The 24,524-nt window shown below is 36.6% G+C and overlaps 1 protein-coding gene across 1 annotated transcript; it reads left to right on the forward strand.

Annotated features, from left to right (window-relative positions):
- The first annotated feature begins 11,722 nt into the window (after window positions 1-11,722).
- Window positions 11,723-13,569, forward strand: LOC100466038 (polyadenylate-binding protein 4-like). The gene is given in 2 exon segments (XM_011236261.2): window positions 11,723-12,524; window positions 12,527-13,569. Coding segments are annotated over 2 exon segments (1,845 nt in total).
- The last annotated feature ends 10,955 nt before the right edge of the window (window positions 13,570-24,524 follow it).

Here is a 24,524-nt window from a genome sequence, read left to right on the forward strand (position 1 = left end):
GAAATCAGCCTGAGATGTAAGAGTATATATCTGGATCTCTACAAGAAGAAAAACACGGCTTTTTTGAGAGATAGGATGTGTAGAGTTGTGAATCTGCAGGGAGTTATTGGAATATTAACAGAAGGGGGAGGGATCCTCCATAAGCTGGCACCTGGAAAGTGATATAACACTGGAGGGCAAAATTGGAACCCTTAGAAATCTGCTCTAGGGAGAGACATCCCTCTCTGAAATAAAAAGGCAGAATTATAGGTAGAGCATTGTGGGCTTGGGATACAAGAAGCCTCAGAGCCAAACGGGCAGAGTGCCCAAGCAGTGGAGCCAGGGACCAGCTTAAGGTCAGTGAGCCCAGGAAGGGTCTCTCAGTGGGGATCATCATAAACTGCAAGTCAGGCTGGCTGAGAATTGCTCTTGTCTTGGGCAGCCTAAAAAAAAAAAAAAATCAGGAGCCTGTCCCAGACCGGGCAAAGAATCACAGAATGTTAGCGGCCGGGAAAGGGCTCTAGAGCAGTGCCCAGAAAAGACCCAGAAGATGCGGGTGCCTGTGCAAGCCCGAGCCAAACGAGGTTTTAGAAGCATAAAGGGCAAGGATTCTCCCAGGCCCCTGGGGGGACCTGTGAGAGAGTCACTGTGGGCTTGCACCGTGGGAGGCTGCAGTTTTCAGCAGCGCACACAGAAACAGAGACTGTCTTGGAGCATTTAGTGAAGAGAGCAGACTGCCAGAGGTTTGGATGTGGCCATTTTTGCTCTGACCCTCTTGAAGAGACTTGAAAGCTGCCAGAGAACAAAAGCACAGTAATCTGGTTCCCAATGAGCCCACCCCCCTGACAAGGGGCAGGGCAACTCCGCACTGGCAGGGCTACCTGAGAAACAGCATGGCAGGCCCCTCCCACAGAAGATGGGCTGGGAGAACAAGAGGACAACAGCCCTAGGGATCACATAAAATCCCACCACCAGGGGAAAATTGTATATTGAGCTCCAGGTGTTGCCTCACGGTTTATTTTTCAGATGATACTCTTTTTCTTTTTATTCTTTCTCTTATGCTTTTCCTCTGTTTTTTCTCTTTATCTTCTCATCTCAACTAGCTGTTTAGTATACCAACTTATATTTCATAGCATATTTTTCCACCTATATTTTGTGCTTTTTCACTCCTGTATTTTTTGTGCTTTCTCACGTCTATATTTTTTATAGATAAATGCTTTATTATAGTTTTTTTCACTATTCACTTGTGCTTTCTCACACCTATATTTTTTTCATACCTATTTTTTTGTGCTTTTTCACACCTATATTTTTTATAGATATATACATCATTGTAGTCGTTTTTTCACTATTCAATTTTACCTTTTTATATATACAAGTTTTACTTTCCTAGTAATTTTGAGAAGTAGTGCCCTCTAACAAGCAGACCAAAATACACCCAGGAACAACTGAAACAAACTTCTTTGTCTACACTGAGAGATTATAGCCCTGCTTCCCCTTGCGCTTTCTTTTTATTTTTTTTTAATTTTATAAATTTTATTCTTGTGTTTCATTTTGGCTTTGTTTTATCAGTGGTGGCTTCCAGCCACTCTGGATTTTACTAGGGTGCTTCTTGCTTGGGTTGTGGTTAATATATTCGACTCTGCTCATTCACTCAACCATCCCTCAACAGAATGACTAGAAGGAGGAACTCCCAAAAAAGAAAAGAAACAGAGACAATGTCATCTGCCACAGATCTAATGGATATGGATATAAGCAAAATGTTAGAGATAGAATTCAGGATAGCAACGTTGAGTCAATAGCTAGGCTTGAAAAAAAACATTAATGACAATATAGACTCTCTAAGGACAGAAATGAGATCTTATAAATGCTATGAATAAAATGCAATCTCCATTGGAAAACAGCCAGGGTAAATGAGGCAGAAGAGAGAGAATTAGTGATTTAGAAGACAATCTGATGGAAAACAAGGAAGCAGAGGAAAACAGAGACAGGCTGGTAGTAGCACATGAGAAAAGGATTGCAGAGATTAATGATGCAATGAAACGTTCCAGTTTCAGAAGTATTTGGATACCCGGGGTCAGTTGGGGGGAGAAAGAGAGGGCTAGAAGGTATATTTGAGCAAATCATATCTTAGAGCTTCCGTAATCTGGGGAAGGAAACAAGCATTTGACTCCAAGAGGCAGAGAGGAACCCTCCCAAAATCAATAAAAATAGATCAACACCCTGACATATAATAGTGAAGCTTGCAAGTTTACAGCCCAGGAAACGATCCGGAGAATAGCCAGGGAGAGGAGATTCCTTACATATGGAGGGAAGAATATCAGAATAACATCAGATCTGTCCACAGAAACCTGGCAAGCCATAAAGGGCTGGCAAGACATATTCAGAGTATTAAGTGAGAAGAACATGCAGCCAAAAATACTTTATCTAGCAAGGCTGTCATACAGAATGGATGGAGAGATAAAGAGCTTTCAGAACAGACAGAAACTGAAAGAATATGAGACCAGCAAGGCAGCCTAAATATTAAGGGGGATTCCATAAATGAAGAGAGACCCCAAGACTCACATAGACCAGAAAGAAACAAAAAATCTATGGAAATAGGAATTTTACAGGCAATACAATGGCACTAAATTCATATCTTTCAATAGTCACTCTAAATGTAAATGGGCTAAATGTTCCCATCAAAAGAAACAGGGTTGCAGATTGGATAAAAAAGCAAGACCCATCCATATGTTGTCTACTAGAAACTCATGTTGAATGTAAATCACCTCCAGATTGAAAGTGAGGGGATGGAGAACCATCTACCACACTAATGGACCTCAAAAGAAAGCTAGGGTAGCAATCCTCATATCAGACAATCAGATTTTAAAACAAAGACCATAATAAGAGATGTAGAGGGACACTATGTTACACTTAAAGGGTCTATCCAACAAGAAGATCTAATAATTGTAAATATCTATGCCCCCAACACAGGAGCAGCCAAATTATATAAACCAATTAACAATCAAAATAAACAAACATATTGATGATAATACATTAACAGGAGGAGACTTCAACATTCCCCTCACAGCAATGGACAGATCATCTAAGCAGAAGATCAACAAAGAAACAAGAAATTTGAATGACACATTGGACCAGATGGACTTCATAGATATGTACAGAGCCTTCCACCCTAAAACAACAAAATACTGATTCTTCTTGAACGCACATGGAACTTTCTCCAGAATAGACCACTTACTGGGTCACAAATCAAGTTTCAACCAATACCAAAAGACTGAAATTATTCCCTGCATATTTTCAGACCACAGTGCTTTGAAACTGGAACTCAATCACAAGAAAAAATTGGAAGGAATTCAAACACTTGGAAGTTAAAGAGCATCCTCCTAAAGAATGATTGGGTCAACCAGGAAATTAAAGAACTGAAACAATTCATGGAAACTAAGGAGAATGAAAACACACTGGTCCAAAACCTATGGGATATTACAAAGGCGGTCCTAAGGGGGAAATACATAGCCATCCAAGCCTCTCTCAAAAAAAGTAGAAAAATCCCAAATGAACAAGCTAACGCTATGCCTAAATGACCTGGAGAAAGAACAGCAAATAAGACATAATAAACCAAACAGGAGAAGAGAAACAATAAAGATTAGAGCAGAAATCAATGAAATAGAAACAAGAAAAACAGTAGAACAGATCAACAAAACTAGAAGCTGGTTCTTTGAAAGAATAATAAGATGGATAAACCTCTGGTCAGACTTAGCCAAAAGAAAAGAGAAAGGACATAAATCAATAAAATCATGAATGAAAGGGAAGAGATCACAACTAACACCAATGGAAATAAAAACAATTATTAGAAATTATTACCAGCAATTATATGCCATCAAATTAAGCAAACTGGAAGAAATGGATGCCTTCCTGGAATCTTATAAACTACCAACACTGAAACAGGAAGAAATAGACAACCTGAATAGACCAATAGCCAGTAGCAAAATTGAAGACCAAGTTATTCACTGTTTATTTTACTGTATCTTTTCATGAACCTTCCTCTGCCTTACATAGGAAGATACTGATGATGAAGTGTAACTAATTTCCTGTATTTTAACTCCTCACTGAATTAGCTTATGTAATTCAAGTTTCATTACACCCAGTTTTTGTATATTTATAAACCAGAGAAAATAAGTTCTGTAATGGAAATTCTGACAGATATTTAACTATGGAACCATGAATTCTGACACTATTATTATAGTTAAAGATGTATTAAACATTTCATTTATGAAGTGTCAAGCAACAAGCTGCATGAATCAGAATACTGCTGAAGAACATCACTGGTAATCAGTTCTGCTGAAAACAAAGCTGAATGACAGTAAGCTTTTTAGTTTAGGAGGCCAAATATGACAAGGGACTTTTATTCAGTAAAAAGAAGATATGTACTATCTCTCATCCCTTGTATCTGTCTGGAAGATTAAAAGGGCAGAGTGAAAACAGTCTTGCTTGATTACACAGCTTTTGGTTTTGATTTGCTCAGAAAGAAATTAACAAACACAGTTCTTTCACGAATCTAATATTTTTCTCATCGTGGCACTGCTTATAGCATGTGCTAAAACAGTAATAAAATAAAAAAAGCATTTCTCCAGAAGAATAGACCCATGCCTGTTTGCTCATCACTATATTCTTCAGTTAGAAAAACCTGAATTCAATCAAGAATCTTATATTTAAAAGTTATGCGAAAATGGGTTAATTATCAACTTTTGCACCTCGGTTTTCCCATTTGTAAAATGGGGATGTTATCCACCTTACAGAGATCCTGTAACAATATGGGCAAAACATGGTAACAGGCATACAACAGTGACCCAATGTTAATTCTGTTGTTCTGTTAGATAATTTTATGTGTTTTATGTCCTGCTGCAAAGTCAACTCAATTATCAAGTGAGCTATGAGATATTTGTGGCCCAACCTTCAAGATCCCTGATTCAAACTGTGTGTGCCAATGCCCAGGGATTAGAGCCCCAGACATTCCCAGTTCTAAGAAGCACTGATAGGGTAGTCATAGCCTACACTCTGAATTGATTGAATTACATAGCAGCCCTGGCAAAGAATGGGTGGAGGAAATTGGCACAAGTGTGACTCTATGTGGGGAGTACATTATACTGTAGATATAATGTTTTAATGACGGGGTAAGCTGCCTTGGCCATCCATTATTTTCCTTACACAAAACACTACATTTTCTAGAGAATTCCTGGGATCTAAGCCATTGATAGCATTGTATAAAATTGCTCACCTCAACAAAGAAAAGCTTTTGTGCATTGTACTTAACTGTGGGAAACCCTCTTGTTCTCTACTCCTCCAGAAAGTGGGAGTGTGGTCTTGAATCTCTGCTTAAAACTGGAAGTTTATAATGGTTACTTTTTGTTTCATATTGAAGTATAACTGACAATGCTGTATTAGGTTCAGGTGTATGACATATTGTTTAGACAATTTTATACATTACTCAATGTTCAACACCATCTGTCACTATACATTATGACATATTACTGACTATATTGACTATTTCTATGATGATTATTTTTTTAACTGGATGTTTGACCTCATAATCCCCTCAAAACCATAAAAACAACAATCTGATTTAAAAATAGGTAGAAAACCTGAATAAACATTTTTTCAAAGAAGACATACAGATGACAGTCACATGGAAAGATCCCTCAGTCATCATCAGAAAAATACAGATATCCACAATGATATATCATCTCATACCAGTCAGAATGGCTAGTATCAAAAAGACAAGAAATAACAAGTGTTGGCAAGGATGTGAAGAAAAGGGAACATTTGTGCACTGTCAGTGGTAAAGTAAATTGGTGCAACCACTGTGGAAAACAATATGGAGGTTCCTCAAAAAATTAGAAATAAAAATACATTATGATCTGGACAAAAATATGAAAATACTAACTTGCAAAGTTATATGCATGCATATGTTTATTGCAACCTTATTTACAATAGCTAAGATATGGAGGCAACACAAGTGTCCATTAATAGATGAATGGGCTAAGAAGATGTTATACACACACACACACACACACACACACACACACACACACTGGAATATTAGTAGGCCATAAAAAAAGAATGGCATCTTGCCATTTGTGACAACATGGATGGATCTAAAGGGTAGTATGCTAATTTAAATAAGTTAGACAGAGAAAGGCAAATCTAAAAAAAAAAAAAACAAAAGCAAAAAACAGGGACACCTGGGTGGCTCAGTCAGTTAAGCATCTGCCTTCGGCTCAGGTCATGATCCTAGAAGCCCAGGATTGAGCCCCACATTGGGCTCCATGCTCAGAGGGGAGTCTGCTTCTCCCTCTCTCTTCTGCCCCTCCCCCCACTCCCGGCTTGCTCTCTCTCTAATAAATAAATTCTTTTAAAAAATAAATAAATAAAATATAAAAAACAAAAACAAATGTACAAACCAAAAAACAAATAAATAAACAAACAACAACAACAAAAAACAGACTCTTAAATACAGAGAAGAAACTGGTGGTTGCCAGAGAAAAGATGGGTGAGCAAAATAGATGTGGGGGTTATTTTTATATGTTAAATTGGTTAGGTCAGGGTATGCAGATATTTGATCAAACACCAGTCTGGATATTGGGGTGAAGGTATTTTTTAGATAAGATTAAAATTCAAATCAGTGGACTCTGAGTAAAGCAAATTATCCTACATTATGTGGGTGGTCTTCATCCAATTAGTTCAAGGCCTTAAGGAAAGAAGACTGAGGTCCCTCAAAAAGCAAGGAATTCTGCCTCCACATTGCTTTCAACTCTTGAAACATCAACACACCACCTTGTATTGCCAGCCTTTAAGCCAGCCCTGCAGAATTTGGATTTTCCAGGCCCCTCAATTACATGAGCCAATTCCTTAAAATAAATCTCTGTCTCTCCTTCTTTCACTATCTCTCCCTACACCCCTCTCTCTCCTCTTTCCCTCTCCCTCTTCCTCTGTCTCTTTCAATAAACAGGTAGGTAGATAGATAGATAGCTATAGATATACACATGTCTTATTCACATCCTATTTTGTTGTTGTTGTTCTGTTCTCTGGAAACCCCTAATACAAAGTTCAACAGAGAAAATAGAGAAACTTTACTATTGAAGGGCCAAGAAACCCATCCAGGTAATATCTGATCATTTCTTCATCCTACCTTTGTTAGAAACTAAAGAGAATCTACTGAGAAATTTTTGACTGATATCTACCTTTCACTCACTGACTCCTGGAAAAGAGGAGTCTCCCAATATTGTCTTAAAATTTAGAATATAAAGTTACTATTTTAATAAATGTTTATTGAATCAAAACTATCAATTTGCTGATTTTTTTTAAATTTGAAACTTTCAATTCATAAGTAATATGAATGTAAAAATCTCAAGTAAGGATTTCATGTCATAAGAGGATATTAATTTTAAAAACCTACATTGATTTGTCAAATAGCCTTTGCTTGAAAAAAAAAAAAGGAAAGGTAAAGTACCACCTGTAAGGTAACATAAAGTTGTGTCACCATTTGTCTCCATTTAGCCATAAAAATCTTAATAATACCTCAATATTCTTATTCTAATAACATCCTTACAGTAGGCACAGAGAGGATAAAGAATTATCTTTACAAGTTAGAGGAGAACCAGGACATTATATTTCTGGCTCCCAGCCCAGTAGACCTGAACACCTCTCCAGAAAAATCTTATCTCATTCAGAGGTGCTCATTCACATTCAGAACTTAGAGGGAATCTTTATATTCTCAAAAAAGTACATTAGATTTTATAGCTTTAGCTAAAAATGTGAACTAAAAATGTATAAATGTATTTCAGCAATTAGTTTTTTTTTCCTAATTAAAACTATTAATTCATCTTTCTTAGTATAAAGATTTGAGAGCTTGTTATTCGGTCATTTTCCTCACTGTGGAATTTATCTCGCATCTGACCTTGAATGTCATTAATTTTAATCCTTTCATAGAGATTTGTTTGCGATATGTAAAAATCGATGGCCATAGCACAGAGAAGTCCAGTAGGAATTACTAAAAAAAAAAATCAAAGAAGAGGTATGTAGGGAACAAGGACAGGCCACTCCAAAATGAAAATGTACGACTTTGGCATATTGATTATTCTAAATAAAACTTACATACAAGATAGACAATGCAAAAAACCCCCCAAAGTAAAAAAAAACCTCTGACTCCCCCTTTTTGTCTCCAGAAAGCAAGAAATAAATCTCCCATATAAAAGGTACCCTCTCTATACCAGAAAGTAAAGAGACATCCTTATCACTAGAGATGGGAAATTTAGAGCAAGGAAGGGTGGCTGTATAAACAAACCTAATTACTTTTTACCTATTTACTACTTCAGCTCAAATTCTGTTTAGAATTCCTTAGTAATTGAAAATCCCAGAGTTAATTTTTCATTTTCCTGTCAATTCCTCACAGAGTTATTCTCTTTGTCTAAAAAGTATAAAAACTACCTGGGTCTCAATTTCATTATTGGGCCTCTGTGCACATTGAACTAAATTTTGTATTTTTTTTCTCCTCTTAATCTGCCTTATGTCAATTTATCTCTTAAACCAGCCAGAAGATTTTGAAGGGTACAATGAAAATCTGTTTCCTTCCCTACAGGTATTTCTCATAAGGCCATGATATCATAAGTGTGGCATTACAAAAATACATGAAACCTGATATTATTAAAAAAATATTTTCCAAATTTTTTTAAAAGATTTTATTTATTTATTTGACAGAAAGCACAACAGGGGGAGTGGCAGGGAGAGGGAGAAGCAGGCTTTCTGCTGAGTGGGAAGCCTGCTGTGGGGCTCCATCCCAGGACCCTGGGATCATGACCTAAGCTGAAGGCAGATGCTTAACTGACTGAGCCACCCAGGCACCCCTCCAAATTTGTCTTAAGGAACATATTTAGAAGAGAGAAGGAGGAACCAATGCAGTTTATATAAATTTCAACTACTATGAAAACAATTTTATTGACCTGAAACTATCGTCATGTACTTTTAAAGATTTACTGCCATTTTTAATAAAAACAGCCTGAAAACATTCCATCTTTCTAAGCTATGATGAATGAGCTTTAATTAAAAGTAACTAAAAGAAGAAAAGCCACTAATCATTTTACACAGTCACTGATCAGTAATTGACATGAAATATTTCATTTTCTTGAGGACTTTAAGAGATGTTGTGTACCTAAAAACAACAGCTTGCATGACAGTACATCTATCATTATATGCATCTTAAAAGCAAGAAGGGCATAAATTCATGTCTGCTTGTTAAATCTAATTATTTGTAAAATCACTATTTGTCCCTTTAACAAATTGACACAGTGAAGTTAATGATCCTCAACATATTAAAATTTGCAGTGAATTTTTGCTTACTGAATTTCTAAATCTTAGTAAATGTTTAATGGTGTGGATGACATCATATAGAGGACAGTAACTTAAATTTCTCTGCTAAGTAATAGTAGTGCTACTACTATTATTTATGCATGTATGTGTTTATACAACTCTTAATGAAAATGTTAGTGTTTATTTTTCATTACATTGCTAAATCTTATTAATAATGTATTAAGGAGGGCATGTATTGCATGGAACACTGGGTGTTATACACAAACAATGAATCATGGAACACTACATCAAAAACTAATGATGTACTGTATGATGACTAAAATAACAATAAAAAATTAAAATATAAAAATAATAATATATAGTTTCATGGATAATCACAGTATAAACTATAAACTAGGGTATTATCTTGGCATAGAAAATAACCAGGAATAAAAGCTTATTTTGAAGTATTATGAAGTAGATTTTTAAATTTTTAAATTCATTTTGAGACAATATGAATTTTAAAAAGACAACAGAGCTAAATCTAAAATTAAAATGCACAAACTTTCTGTACACATTTGGCTTAAATGCAGGTATAACACCTTGCCACATTATTTACTGGGTTTGGGGTTCAAAAAACTCAAAGCTCAGCATCAGTACAATTGATCAGAAAATGTCTGATCTTAGTAAATGTCCAAGAATTTAAGTGTGAATAATCTGCTCAACCATATATAATAGATACATTTGAATACAGTTCCAAAGTTTTAGACAGTGCCAACTACATTAAGAGTGTTAATAAACACTAGATTTTCTTAGAACCGTAGATTTCTTTCAGAATCTGTGGAGCTATTGTTTCAGGGCCCACAGAAGTTTAGTTTGAAATCTATAGTGATGGGTCACATAGAGAGAAAAACAAACATTTCCCCCCTATTACAGGAAGGCGATGTGGGGTAGAAACAAAGAATGAGTGCCAGGCTGCCTATGTTCAAATCCTAGTTTTGAGACTTACTAGTTTATACAATCTTGTCAAGTTACTTAATATTCCTGTACCTCAGTTTCTTCATATGTAAAACAGCAATGAAAGTACTAAATTCATTAGGTTGTATAGACCCAATGAATTAATACAATCAAGTCGCTCAATAAATGTTTGTTTTATTTTACTGCTCTGCCCTACAATTTGCAAATACTTTTACATAAACCTATTAAAATAAAACAAAATAAAATACAAGACCTATACAGTGAAAAAAAAACCCTTTATTCTCTCACATGAAGGTTATTTTTGGAAGCAACCAGAAGAGGACATAATACCCTTTTAGAGTTTAAAGAATCATTAGAAAATTAGGGAATTATTGTCTATTTCCTAAACTTGAGTCCAAGGTCCATTCTCCATTAATACATATGTACAGGAATTCCCCAAACAGGATGAACAGTGAGTGGTTTGGAGAATTCATCTCAATTTTTTTTAGTAACCCCTAATTCTTACTAATTTTTATATGTAAAAAATTAACAGTACATCAGCAAATTTCCATCAGTCAATTCAAGACAGAATAATAATAGAGTGCTCTTTCATTTTGCTCTAAACGTGATATTTTCCTACTGCAGAAACATCTAAGGTTTAAGCTGCTGGTATTTATTTTGAAGCAAAATTTTAATACCAAAGATAAGCAGTAACCTTAAAGCCTAAGCCCAACCAAGCTGTTAACAGCAGTGAATCCATTTGGAGATTTTTTTTAAAAACATTGCCCCTCCCTCTCCGGCTTGCCCCCAAAAAGCCTTCAAAGAGAAAGCACAGACATGTGCGCTTATGTGTGCACAGGCCCGCGCATGTGCGCACATATGGAGTGTGGGGAAGGGTGGAGCAGAGGAGAGAAGGTGAAGAGAGGGGAGGAGTGGGGGTGGGGAGAATAGAGGTGGTGAGTTAGAGATAAGAAAAAGTAAACTCAGAAAAAGACCACTGAATTACCTGATTTTTACTGCCTGGAGGCATATTTCTTGCCTCGAAGCACCCCACAGAGCAGTTATGGCTGCTGCCCTAGGCTGCCTGAGGTGGCTGAGACAAAGAACTTCTGGGTTTAGAGCACAGACAAAAGACGCCATCAAAGGCTGCCCACATGCCTCTCCCCCCTCCGCACGTGCCGCCTACGCATATGACGTCAAACAATCCCAGACTGCATCACAATCCGGGATGGTGGGTATCTGTAGGCAATGTTCATGACTCACCATAACCGCGGGTCTCTAGTATCAGGTTTCGAGGGCTGAGTTCCCTCTGGGACTGTGGCTGGAGCCAAGCAGAGAGTATCTGGCCTCCATTCCTCCTTTCGTTGACTGTCTTACACTGAGAGAGATCTGGTCTTGGCGCCTGCTTGAGACCTCCCTCAAGATTTCGCTCAAGACCTAACCTAAGATGAGTGCTTCAGTTCCCCAGTTTGAAATGTCCACACTCTATGTCGGAGACCTGCACCCCGAAGTGAATGAGGCAATGCTGTATGAGAAATTCAGTTCTGCTGGGCCAATCCTTTCAATTCGGATGTGCCGTGATCTGCTAACACGCCGCTCTCTGGGCTACGCTTATGTGAACTTCTTGGTGCGGGCCAATGCTGAGTGGGCTCTGGACACAATGAACTTTGATATTATCAATGGCAAGCCACTGCGTATTTTGTGGTCCCAGCGTGACCCATCACTTGGTAAGAGTGGAGTGGGCAATATATTCATCAGAAATCTTGCCAACTCTATTGATAATAAGTCCCTTTATGATACATTTTCTGTCTTTGGAAACATTGTTTCTTGTAAAGTAGTAACCGATGAAAACGGATCAAGGGGTTTTGGATTTGTGCATTTTGAGAAATCAGAAGCCGCTAAAAGGGCCATTGCAAAGATGAATGGCATTCTGCTGAAAGGTAGCCAAGTTTTTCTTGGGCAGTTTAAACCTCGCAAAGTAAGGGAAGCAGAGCTCAGAGCTAAAGCAAACATATTTACCAATGTTTACGTCAAGAATTTTGGAGATGATGTAGACGATGAATGTCTTAAAGAGGTTTTTGGTGAGTTTGGTTCTGTATTAAGTGTAAGAGTTACGATTGATGAAAGTGGAAAATCCAAAGGCTTTGGATTCGTGAATTTTGAGAATTTTGAAGATGCCAAGAAAGCCATTGAAGGGATGAATGGAAAGGTCCTTAACGGAAATCAAGTTTATGTTTATAGAGCCCAAAAAAACTAGAGAGACAATCTGAACTAAAACATAAATTTGAACAAATAAAACAGTGTAAACTCACTAAATGCAAGGGTGCTAACCTTTATGTGAAAAATCTTGAAGATGATATTGATGACAAACCACTGAGAAGAGAATTCTCCCTCTTTGGCACAATCTATAGTGCCAGGGTCATGATGGAGGCAGGCCACAGAAAAGGCTTTGGTTTTGTTTGCTACACAACTCCTGAGGAAGCTAATAAAGCTGTCATGGCAATGAATGGAAAAATTGTGATCACCAAACCACTGTATGTAGCTATTGCACAAGGTAAGGATGAGCGCCAGGCTTTCCTCACCAAGAACTATATGGAAAGAATCTCAGCTGTGAGAGATGGAGATAATCCTATACTCAACTATCGCAAGATAACATCATCCAATAACATCATACCAATGCTTCCTCAGTCTCAATGTGGCAGTGCACATCTTTGCAAGCCTGTGGTAAGGGCCAAATATCATCCATCTCAGAATATACATTATGCTATCCACTCAGCAACACCTAAGCCATCAATCAGCACTTTCATACAGCCACAAGTGCGAGGGGTCAAGTCAACCTATCAAATCACCAATATGACAACCTCCAAAATAGCTGTTTACCCTCAAACTTCTGCCTTAAGACCACATGCAAACCAAAGATTCAAAAAAGTTCCAGGTATTGCAGATGTCCGCAGGCCTCTTAAATTTAAAGTAGGAAGGCCAGCATCTATTCAGAAGCCTATCCCTGTTGGTCATGATATTTCAAATGTGTCTGTGTTGGCATCAGCTACAACTCAGAAGAGTATCTTGGGTGAAAAGCTGGTACCTCTGGTTCAATCCATTCACCCAACTCTGGTTGGAAAAATCTCTGGAATACTGTTGGAGATGGATGATGCCGAAATTCTTCATATGCTCAAATATCCTGAGTTTCTCCGTGCCAAGATTAATGAAGTGATCCTTATTCTGCAGTCCAACCAAGCTCAAGTTATTGCCCTGAAAGCTAATAACAGCACTCCCAGTATCCAATTTATGTAAAATGAAGCTCCTGCTTGGAGAAATGAAATTTCCAAACAACAAAAAGCATAAGCATTGGAGAAAATGATGAGAGTAAAAACAATTTTTTAAAAGAAAAATAAATTTATACTTTACCAAGCAAATGTCAGGTTTCACTACTGGTATTTTATTATTCACTTTTTAAAAGTAAACAGAGGGGTGCCTGGGTGGCTCAGTTGGTTAAGTGACTGCCTTTGGCTCAGGTTATGATCCTGGGGACCTGGGATTGAGCCTCAAGTTGGGATCCCTGCTCAGTGGGTAGCCTGCTTCACCCTCTCCCTCTGCCGCTTCCCCTTACTTGTGCTCTCTCTCAAATAAATAATTTTTTAAAAATTTTAAAAAATTAAAGTAAATACAGAATATAAGGACAGGAAATAAAAAAGAGAAAGAGGAAAGAAAAAATTAAAATATAGTATTTTCAAAGGATGTAGAAGGACTATGGCAAAATTACACAGAAAACAATAAATCAGTTTTTATCTTTAACATTTTTCTTATAAGTAGTATAAAATGACACCAGTGTTTTACATTCTAGAATGTGGTATTTGGATTTTACTTGGCAATTACTCAATTATTCCAAAAGGAAATGTAATTTGAGTTTTAAAATTCTTTAGTAAAAGATGAACAGAAGGTACAAATATGAAAGATTCCAATAGCTACAACTATTTCATGAATAGCTTCACAAAATATTACAATATAAAATGGAAAATTCTAAAGAAAATTGCAGTATATATAAATACATATTATTGACCTAAATTAAAGCATTTTAAGTAAACAAGCTTAAGAGACTGAATAAGAACAGAGACAATACCATGTAAATTTTTTAAAGCAAAATTTCCTCCTTTTTTATTATTATACTAAATCCAAACTGTTGACCAAAGACAAGAAAAATAGATCAGAAAAAATAATGCCATCCATAAAGATTTATATTTTTCTTTGTTTTAAAGTTAAATACATCATTTTTGTTGAAAAATTTTTGTTGAAAGAACAGTTTTAGATTTCATACAAACAATTTGTAGTAAAAATTGTTCTGTATGAGAGATAAAATTTTAGGATTTTTCATAAAGCAGTTGTTTAGTTAAAATTGTGTAAAGAAATGAAATATTTGATAACTCAGACCTATAATCTAATAAAAAGACAGGGCTAGTGAATAGCATTCAACAAGTCCTACTCTTAAAAATGGAACTAAAAATAAAGAAACTAGAAAAGTTATGTTTTGAGCTATATTTACTTGGTTTACTATGATCAAAATCTCCATTACTAGGGTTTCATGCATGCTAACTTAAAGAGTACAGCTTAGACTAAAATAACTGGCAGGTAAACTCTTAGCTAAATGGGAAGAAGGAAAAATTTAATGCACAAATGTAAGGAGAAAATAAAAAATTCAAATTTAAAAAATTTATAGTTTCATGTTTTAACCTTGGATTACTCCAGTATCTCAGATGTTCTCCATGTATAAATATATAATTCACATTACTTAATTGGGTACTAAGACAAACTTCTTCAGCACTCCATACGGGCTGCTCCTTCAGGAACAACTTCGGCATAAAACCCATTCCAAGCAGTGGCAAATCTGGACTGATTTAGAATCTTTTAGTTTCTTTGTTCTTTGGTCTTTCTACCATCTGCTAAGAATGGGTGTTTTACAAAAGAGTGTGTTTGCCCCAAACACAGATTGCCCCTTTATTTGAGAAGCAAGGATTTGACCTCTGACCTAAATAGGCAATAATTGTTCAAACTCAGTGTGACTGTACAGTTAGAACAGGGCCAAGTGATGGGTGAGATGACAAGCTGCCCAACTGACTGGCAAAAAAAGCCATAAGCATTGGACCCACAAACAAAATATGAATCGTTATGGGGGTGGTTTGAAAAACTCACAGTTTTATTGTTGTAGCTTGCCTGAGTGAAGCTAGTGTTGAGGCTGGCCTAGAAATAGCCACTCCTTTTAGCTGGGCCAATAACCTGGCAGATTTCATTGCAGTGGTTTAGACCAATGGATTGAAGATCAAAAACAAATGTTTTGTTTCAAGAAACTTCTTCTTTTTGGGAATATACCAAGTAAGATGTACTAACTTCAGAGATTTGTCAGAGACCTAATTTGGATGGGACTATATGCCAAATGGCAGTGGTAATGGCAGAGATATCTTCTTGGATAGGGAACTGGTATTTGTAAAGGAGGGAAGGAGTTAATGGGAAAGAGTAAGCAGAAGCAACAACAATCATGGGTGATAATAGTTTAATAGGCATGTCAGCCCAAAAAATGCCAAATATTTTAGACTTGAGAAAGAGAAGAGAAGTGGCAGGACAGAGTAGAAATAACAGAGCAATAATAGGAAGCATTTCTGTAATCAGCACTTGGATATAATTCTAGAGATGCACAAATTCAAGGTTAGGATAAAAAGGGAAATACTAAATTTGAGGCAGGTTTTTGTTCCATTGTTTTGAGCTGAAGCTGCTCACTATCTGACATCTTCTTTTTCCAGTTTTTATGAGAAAGCTGTCTCCTTTATGTCATCGTGTACTTCAGAAAAGTTTTGAGAAACCTCAGGTTAGGGACTCTGGTTAAAGTAGAAGTTGAGTTTTTAAGAGGTGCATATTTCTTTAGCTGCAACACAAGGAACCAAAGATGTATCCCTTGTAGCTTTGCTGTCCTTTTAGTGATAAGGAGGACCTGCTGGAGGTCTTTCCAGTGGGGCACCAGAGCAGTTTTTTTTTGTTGGTGTCTATTCCAGTAGATTAAGTGAACTGATTATAAGTCCAGAAAGTAGGGTGGCTTCTTCAGAAAGATGAATTGACCCCGTTGGTGATAGGTCTGAGTATATTGCATTAGTCCTTTATATTACTGGACAATATTTTCCTGCAACAAAGTAGAGCTTAAAACAGGAGTGTAGTTTCTAATCTCTTTCGTCTGCCTGTGACAAACACATAGGTCATAATCTACGTTTGCTATTAGGGTCAATGGGACAAGCTTAGGCCCAGGTAGTTTTTTGTCTTCAGAAAGCTTAGCAAGTTTTGATTTTAAAGTATTAGCTCTTTCTATTTTTCCTGAGAAGTGAGCATGGTAAGGACAATATAATTTTTGGCTAGCAGGCAACATATTACAAAATTCCTTAATTATGGTCCTGGTAAAATGAGTAGCTCTTTACTAGAAAGTTAAGTAGGAAAAAAAAAACTAATCATTTTTCAGCCACAATAAAAATAGCTCCCTTTCAGCAAGTTTAGAAAGCCTTTCACCATTTAAAAGAGCAGACAATGATAAGCACATATTCAAAGTCTTGTGATGTAGGGTATTCTATAAAGTCCATTTGAGATTATTCAAATGTTCCCTTGTGGTTCCTATCTATGTGATACCTTTACAAAGTTTTCTAGAGTTATGAGTCTGGTAGGTAGGACATACACTGGAGGTCCTTATCTGCTATAAAATTAAATCCTCCCCTTTAATGTTGTTCCAGAAGAGTTTTTATGTTTTCTTTACTGTGAAGGGTCATAGTGTGCACATTTTTTCCCCAAGATCCATTTCAGAGTGTCTGGAGAGACTAATCAGTCATCTTGCTACCTCTATAGCCATGGGATTAGAGAGCACACCAAGATTTCTCCAGTTATCTTTTTTCACAATCTGATGATTGTGATTTCAGTTTGCTCATAAACTTCATAAAGTGATCTGGATTAATCAAATCAACTTTAATTTACTGACTTAATTAAACCTGGGTAAGAGTAACTTGTTTAACATACTGGTCTGCTGAGATATTTCCTTTTCCTTCACAAGTTTATTCTCTAGTATGAGCTTCAACGTTAATTGCAACCAACTTTTTAGGGACAAACGAGGCATTTAGTAAAACTCAAACTTGCTCACTGTGCTTAATGGGAGCACCATCAGCAGTTGAGAAACCACGTTGCCTCCATAACATTTGGAAACACAGCCAAAGCATATGCTGTCTATTTATGTTAGCCATTTCATCCTTTGCTAGCTGACAGGATCTAGTCAAGCTAGTTTATCTAGTTGTGCTGGTTTGACTTCAGAAAAGGGATTATTCAATAAATTCTTGGAAAGTGATAACAGTATATCCAGCTTGAAAATATTCTGTTCATTCTTAAGATGTGACCCATCTACAAGGAATTAAAAGTCTGAGTCTAACAGAGGAGTTCAGAGTGAGGCAGGAAACATTTTTGGGTTAATGCTAAACAATTACTTTCTCTGAAAGAGGGGAAAAGATAGGTAGCTGGATTAAGGGTATGACAACTATGGATGTGTTATGATTCACCTTGCCCTTTGTTGGATCTGCTGTTCCCTTCCATTAAATGGTATCAGATGTCAAAACATTCCACACAGCAACCACTGAGAGCAAGGGATTCAAAGGTTTATTACTCTTTCAGGAATTGGCAAAGTAAGGGGAATCCCTGGGCAAGAGTGCCAACCAGTCAGAGGACCCTCTAATATCCAGAAGGAGAGATGGAAAGAGCCTCATAGGCACATTTATAGGACTGGTGCTCATGGGTGGGATTTTGTTGAATAATGTTAGGGGTGATACTAATTTCAAATCACCTACCCCTTTTGGGGGGGGATGAAAAATCAAAGGGATAGTACCCCTAATGTTTTGGGATTTAGGGTTCCTAGGGTAATAAAAGAAGAGGCTCCGTGGATTGTCTAATGACTCATTAAAATTCTATATTTTTCCACATCTGTAGATGAGGTAGCCTAGAGGACATTAGATATTAAGGCAAACTCAGAAAATTTAGGTAATTCTAGAGTAAAACAGACTTAGAGACACAAGAGTCCAGAGTAAAGTGGAACCACTTAATATGGTATATTTGACTTTCAGAGTCTGGGGAATCAAGAAAAAAATCCTTTGAATATGCACCTAATAGTAGGTAACCATCGAGCAAATTTTACCCATTGATCTAATTTTAATAAATTAGTAGAGGTGGAAAGACTTAGTAAAAAGTCTTCTGGAGAAGTTAAGTTTCCCTAAGAGACAGGGAGTGTGAAGTGGACAGAGAAATGAGAAAGAAAAATTGTGTTTGCTAAGTCCCAACACCAAGACCTTTTTATGGCTGAGAAAGGGTGGTAGGAAATTAGGAGAGATTATTGGTAGACAGTGTGGCTCTAATGTCTACCAAAAACAATATTGGATAGTCATTTACTAATATGGCTATTTCTCCTTGTTGATCCAGAGACAGTTAGGGCACAGGAGGAATCCTTCCTCAGAGAGAAATTACTGTGTTTCTGATTAAGTATCCTGTTGAGTGGCTTGTTTACTGGCCAAAGAAAGACAGCTATGGACCCAGTAGCCTTTTTATTTGTAATATCTTCAAGTATCGATCCTTACCTGCATTGTGTCTATCAAACTGTTTTAAAATGACAGTGCTATGATTTTGCAGTGTGTGATTTTCTTTATGTTTATTATGCTATCCTCAAAACACTGGGCCATATGGTCTTCCAGCCTATATGATGCTTCAAAATAGCATGTATTTTAGGCTAAGGGCCACTAACAAAAAGGTGAAGCTTGCCTGTGGCAGTGTTAATGTGAATGTCAAACCCTGAATATTTTCTAATTGTGGTTTACAGTTGATGTCTAAAATTAAGAGACAGGGGCGCCTGGGTGGCACAGCGGTTAAGCATCTGCCTTCAGCTCAGGGCGTGATCCCAGCGATCTGGGATCGAGCCCCACATCAGGCTCCTCTACTATGAGCCTGCTTCTTCCTCTCCCACTCCCCCTGCTTGTGTTCCCTCTCTCTCTGGCTGTCTCTCTCTCTGTCGAATAAATAAATAAAATCTTTTAAAAAAAATTAAAAAAATAAAATTAAGAGACAGATTAATTGGATTATTCCCCAATCTGAGGGGAAATCCCCGGGAATTGCCTTTAAAAAACTTTCTTCTATCCCCAGTGCTTTCACTTATTTGAAGGGGAATGGATAAAGGCTCTACTCTAAGGGTTAAAAGGAACTGGGAAAGGGAAGAAGAAGAAAAATAATGGAGGCTGAGGAGCAGCCTCTCCCGGAGACTAGAAGAGTGGCACTATAAGGTGCAGAAACAGAGTTAAGGGCAGGTCTTTGGGGAGGGAGAAGGCGGAAGTTGTTTTAAGAGAGGCCTCATAAGAACTAGGAAGATCAGTAGGAGAAGAAAGGGATAAAGAAAGGGGGGGGTAATCAGAAGGGGGAATGAAGCATGAGAGACTATGGACTCTGAGAAACAAACTGAAGGCTTCAGAGGGGAGGGGGGTGGGGGAATGGGATAGGCTGGTGATGGGTAGTAAGGAGGGCACGTATTGCATGGTACACTGGGTGTTATACGCAACTAATGAATCATGGAACTTTACATAAAAAAAATCACCGGTTGTAAGAACTCACAAAAAAAAAAGAGAGGCCTCAATAGATTGGAATCTCTTGAATTGTTTTCTTTTTTCAGCTTCTTTGTACTAGTTAAAGAAAGTTGCCCATTGTTAGTTGGCTATTTTATTCTCTTTTTGTTTTAAGGCACCATGAAAGGAGCCGCTAATTTCAAATTTATGTTCCCTGAGGTCACTACTTAGCCCATGATAAGAGATTACAGATAGAAGAAGGGAGAAAGGCCTTTTTGTACCTTAGGACAATTATCTAATTCTCTGCTTGGAAATATATTCCAGAAAGATTTAAAGGAAACAGAGGTAGTGCCTTTAGTCAGACAGTAGGTTAACCTTTTCAAAGATTCAAAGCCACAATCTCTGTGTTGCAGGAAAAATTCAAGCACAGGAGTAGGAGGAAGCCTTAACACCATACCTACTTGTAGTTCCAGAAAAGGGAGGATGCCTGAGTTCCTTGATCAACTCTGTCCTAGTGTGAAACCTCAGCAGGAGAAGGGTTCAGTCAGACCGCCTCTGCATCACAGAACAAAAATGTCAAGAAAAAAGTATCGAAGTGACTCAAATAGATGTTAAGAATTTATTTAAGTGATGTACATCAGAAAGCAACTTAAGACCTGGCGACTCTGAACCAAAGCAGAATTGGAACTTTTATACGGTGAGAAGAAAGAGGTGTGTGACTGAATTTGTTCTCTATCACTGTGTAACAAGCTACCACAAATTAAGACTTAGCAACTTAAGACAGCACATATTTATCACTTCACAGATTCTGTGGGTCAGGATTCTGAGCATGGTTTAGCTGGGTTCTTCCATTCAGATTCTCACAAGATTGCAGTCAAGGAGTCAGCTAATCTACATTCTTTTCTGAAGCTTGAGAGTCTCTATCTCACATGATTGCTGGCAGAATTCAGTTCCTTGCCATTGTAGAACTGAGGCTTTTACCTCCTAGAGGCTGTCCTGAGGTCCTGGCCATATAGAACTTTCCATAAGCTGTTCATATTATATCAGCTTACTTCTTCAAGGTCAGCAAGAAAGCCTCTTGCTCCATTCTGTGAAAATGAATTCTTCTATAATATAATCAAGGGGGAAACATACCATAACCTTTTGTCATATTTTTATTGGTTAAAAGCAAATCAAGGATTCTGTCTGCAATAAAGAGATTATATAACGGAGTACATCACTGGAATTCACCTGGGTGTATGTCTGCCACAGTGATTGTGGTCTTGCCCAAGGTTTTAATTTTTTGTTTGTTTGTTTTGCCTTGCTTTTGTTTTTGTTTGTTTTGTTTTGTTTTATCTGTAACTTCTACAAAAGTTACAGCTTGAATGGTTGGAGAGATTTTCAGTTTTTCATGCTGTCTGCTAGGGATTGTTGGTACAATCTCATTTTTGCTGCTGTGAGAACAATTCGATAGAAAGCTATCTTTATAATATGTGAAGGCTATCTGTTAACTTTCTAATGCCAGTTGAAGCTCAGAGGAAAGTGAGATAAAAAGTGAAAAAAATAGTAGTAGAAGAGAAGACAGAGAAAAAAGAAAGAAGGCAAAGGTAGAAGCAAGGAAAACTGGGGCTTGTTTTAATTCTTTTACAGCGCCAAATAAATGTTCATGTTTTATTTTTTTTTAATTTCAGTGCACTTGACATACAATATCATATTAGTTTCAAGTGTACAAATAGTGATTCAACAAGTTTATAGATTATGTTATGCTCACCACAAATGTAGTTATCATCAATCACCATACAACACTGTTACAATATCATTGACTGTATTTTTTTATTCTGTGCCTTTTATAACTGTGACTTATTCATTCCATAACTAGAATCCTGTATCTTCCACTCCCCTTTACCCATTTTCCCATTCCCCCAACCACCTCCCCTCTGGCAACCATCAGTTTGTTCTCTGTATTTACAGGTCTGATTCTGCTTTTTGTTTATTCATTTGTTTTTTGTTTATTCATTTGTTTTTTGTTTGCTTGTTTTTAGATTTCACATATAAATGAAATCATATGGTATTTGTCTTTCTCTGTCTGACTTATTTAACTTAGCATACTACCCTCCATCCATGTTGTTGGAAATGGAATGATCTCATCCTTTTTATGTCTGTGTGATATTCCATTTGTGTATGCATGTGTGTGTGTATATATATATATATATATACCACTTCTTCCTTTTCCAGTTGTCAGTTGTCTATTGATGGACACTTAGATTGCTTCCATATCTTGCTGTTGTAAATAATGCTGCCATAAAAATAGGTGTTTTTTTTCTCCTCTCTTTTTTCTGATTTTATGTATTTGGATACTTTTTTTTCTTGATCAGTCTGGCTAAAGGTTATTAATTTTATTTATCTTTTCAAAGAAGCAGCATTGATTTTTGCTTTCTCTCTCTTTTTTTTTTAGTCTCTGTCATTTCTTTCTCCTCTGATCTTTATTATTTCTTTTCTTTTACTCACCTTGGGCTTTGTTCTTCTTTTTCTAGCTCCCTTAGGTATAAGGTAAGATTATTTATTTGAGCTTTTTATTGGTTCCTTAAGGTAGGTCTGTATCACTATGTATTTCCCTCTTAGAACTGGTTTTGCTGCATCCCAAAGGTTTTGACCTATTGCATTTTCATTTTCTTTCTTTTTTTTTTTTTAAAGATTTTGTTTATTTATTTGACAGAGACAGCCAGCGAGAGAGGGAACAGAAGCAGGGGGAGTAGGAGAGGAAGAAGCAGGCTCCTAGCAGAGGAGCCTGATGTGGGGCTCGATCCCAGAATGCCGGGATCATGCCCGGAGCCGAAGGCAGATGCTTAACGACTGCGCCACCCAAGCGCCCCAGCATTTTCATTTTCATTAAGTATTTTTTTTCTTTTATTTCTTTGTTGACCCATTGATTGTTTAGGATCATGTGGTTTAACCTCCACATGTTTGTAGGGTATTTTAGTCTTTTTTCTTATGATCGATTTCTTGATTTGTACCATTGTGATTGGAAAAGATGCATGGTATGATTTCAATCTTCTAAAATTGATTAAGGCTTGTTTTGTGTCCTAACATGTGACCTACTCTGTATGCACTTGAAAATAATGCATATTCTGTTGTTTTTGGATGAAATATTCTGTATATATCTATTATGTCCATCTGGTCTAATGTATCATTCAAAGACACTGTTTCCTTATTGATTTTCTGCCTGGATGATCTATTCATTGTTGTAAATGGGGTGTTAAAGTCCCCTACTATTATCATAGCACCATAAATTTCTCTATTTATGTTCATTAATATTTGCTTTATATACTTAGGTGCTCCAGTGTTGTTTGTGTAGATATTTATAATTGTTATATCCTCTTGTTGGGTAGATAACTTTATCATTATTTAATGCCTTTGTTTGTCTGTTGTTACAGTCTTTGTTTTAAAGTCTACTTTGTCTGGTTTTTCTTTGCTTCCAAATGCACAATAAATGGTATTCTGTTCCTGCACTTTTAGTCTGTATCTGTCTGTAGGTCTGAGATGAGTTTCTCATAAACAGCATATAGATGGGTCTTATTTTTTGGTTTTTGTTTGTTTGTTTTGATTTGGTTTTAATCCATTCTGCTACTCTATGTCTTTTGACTGGAGTATTTAGGCCATTTACATTTAAAGTAATTATTGATAGGTATGTACTTGCTGTCATTTTGTTATTTGTTTTCTGGGTGTTTTTGTGGTTCTTCTCTGCTCCTTTCTTCTTCTCTTGGTCTCTTTCTTTGTGATTGACAAATTTCTGTAGTGTTTTGTTTGGCTTTCTTTTTTGTGTTCATCTTCTGTAGGATTTGGGTTCATGGTTACCATGAAGTTCTTATATAACATAACTATATAGCAGTATATATTAATTTGATGCTCATTTAAGTTCAAACACATTCTTTAAAAAAACCTTCTTTTTTTCTCCCTATTCCAAGTTTTTCTATATTTTATGTATATGTTGTCATACTTTACATATGTTATTTATAACTTTCTTACATCTAATTACAGCTATTTCTTTTCCACTTAAATAAGTGCCTTTAACATTTATTGAAAGGCTGGTTTAGTGGTGATAAAAACTTTTATCTTTTGTTTTTCTAGTAAACTCTTAATCACTCCTTTAAATCTAAATGATAAACTTGCCAGTAGAGTACTCTTGGCTGTAGGTATTTTCCTTTCCACTTTTTGAATATATTATCCCTTCTTTATGTCTTATGTCCCTTTGGGATTGCAAAGTTTGTGCTGAAAGATCAGCAGTTAGCCTTACACATTTTCCCTTACACAAAAAGTAATTTTTTGCTTCTCTCGTTGCTTTTAAAAATATCTCTTTATCTTTAGACTTTGAGATTTTAATTATATTGTGTTGTGGTGTGGACATCCTTGGTTTTATTTTATTTGGAACTCTTTGTGCTTTTTTGATCTTGATGTCTATTTCCTTCCCAAGGTTAGGGAAGTTTTCAGCTGTTATTTCTTCAAATATGTTTTCTACCCCCTTCTCCTTCTTCTTCTTTTTCTTCTGGAACTCCTATAATGTGAATGTTTGTTTTCTTGATGTAGTCCAAGAGAGCTCTTAAATTACCCTAATATTTATTTATTTATTTATTTAGGATTTTATTTATTTATTTGAGAGAGAGA

This window comes from Ailuropoda melanoleuca, chromosome X (genome assembly GCF_002007445.2).
Source record: "Ailuropoda melanoleuca isolate Jingjing chromosome X, ASM200744v2, whole genome shotgun sequence".
Taxonomy (NCBI): domain Eukaryota; kingdom Metazoa; phylum Chordata; class Mammalia; order Carnivora; family Ursidae; genus Ailuropoda; species Ailuropoda melanoleuca.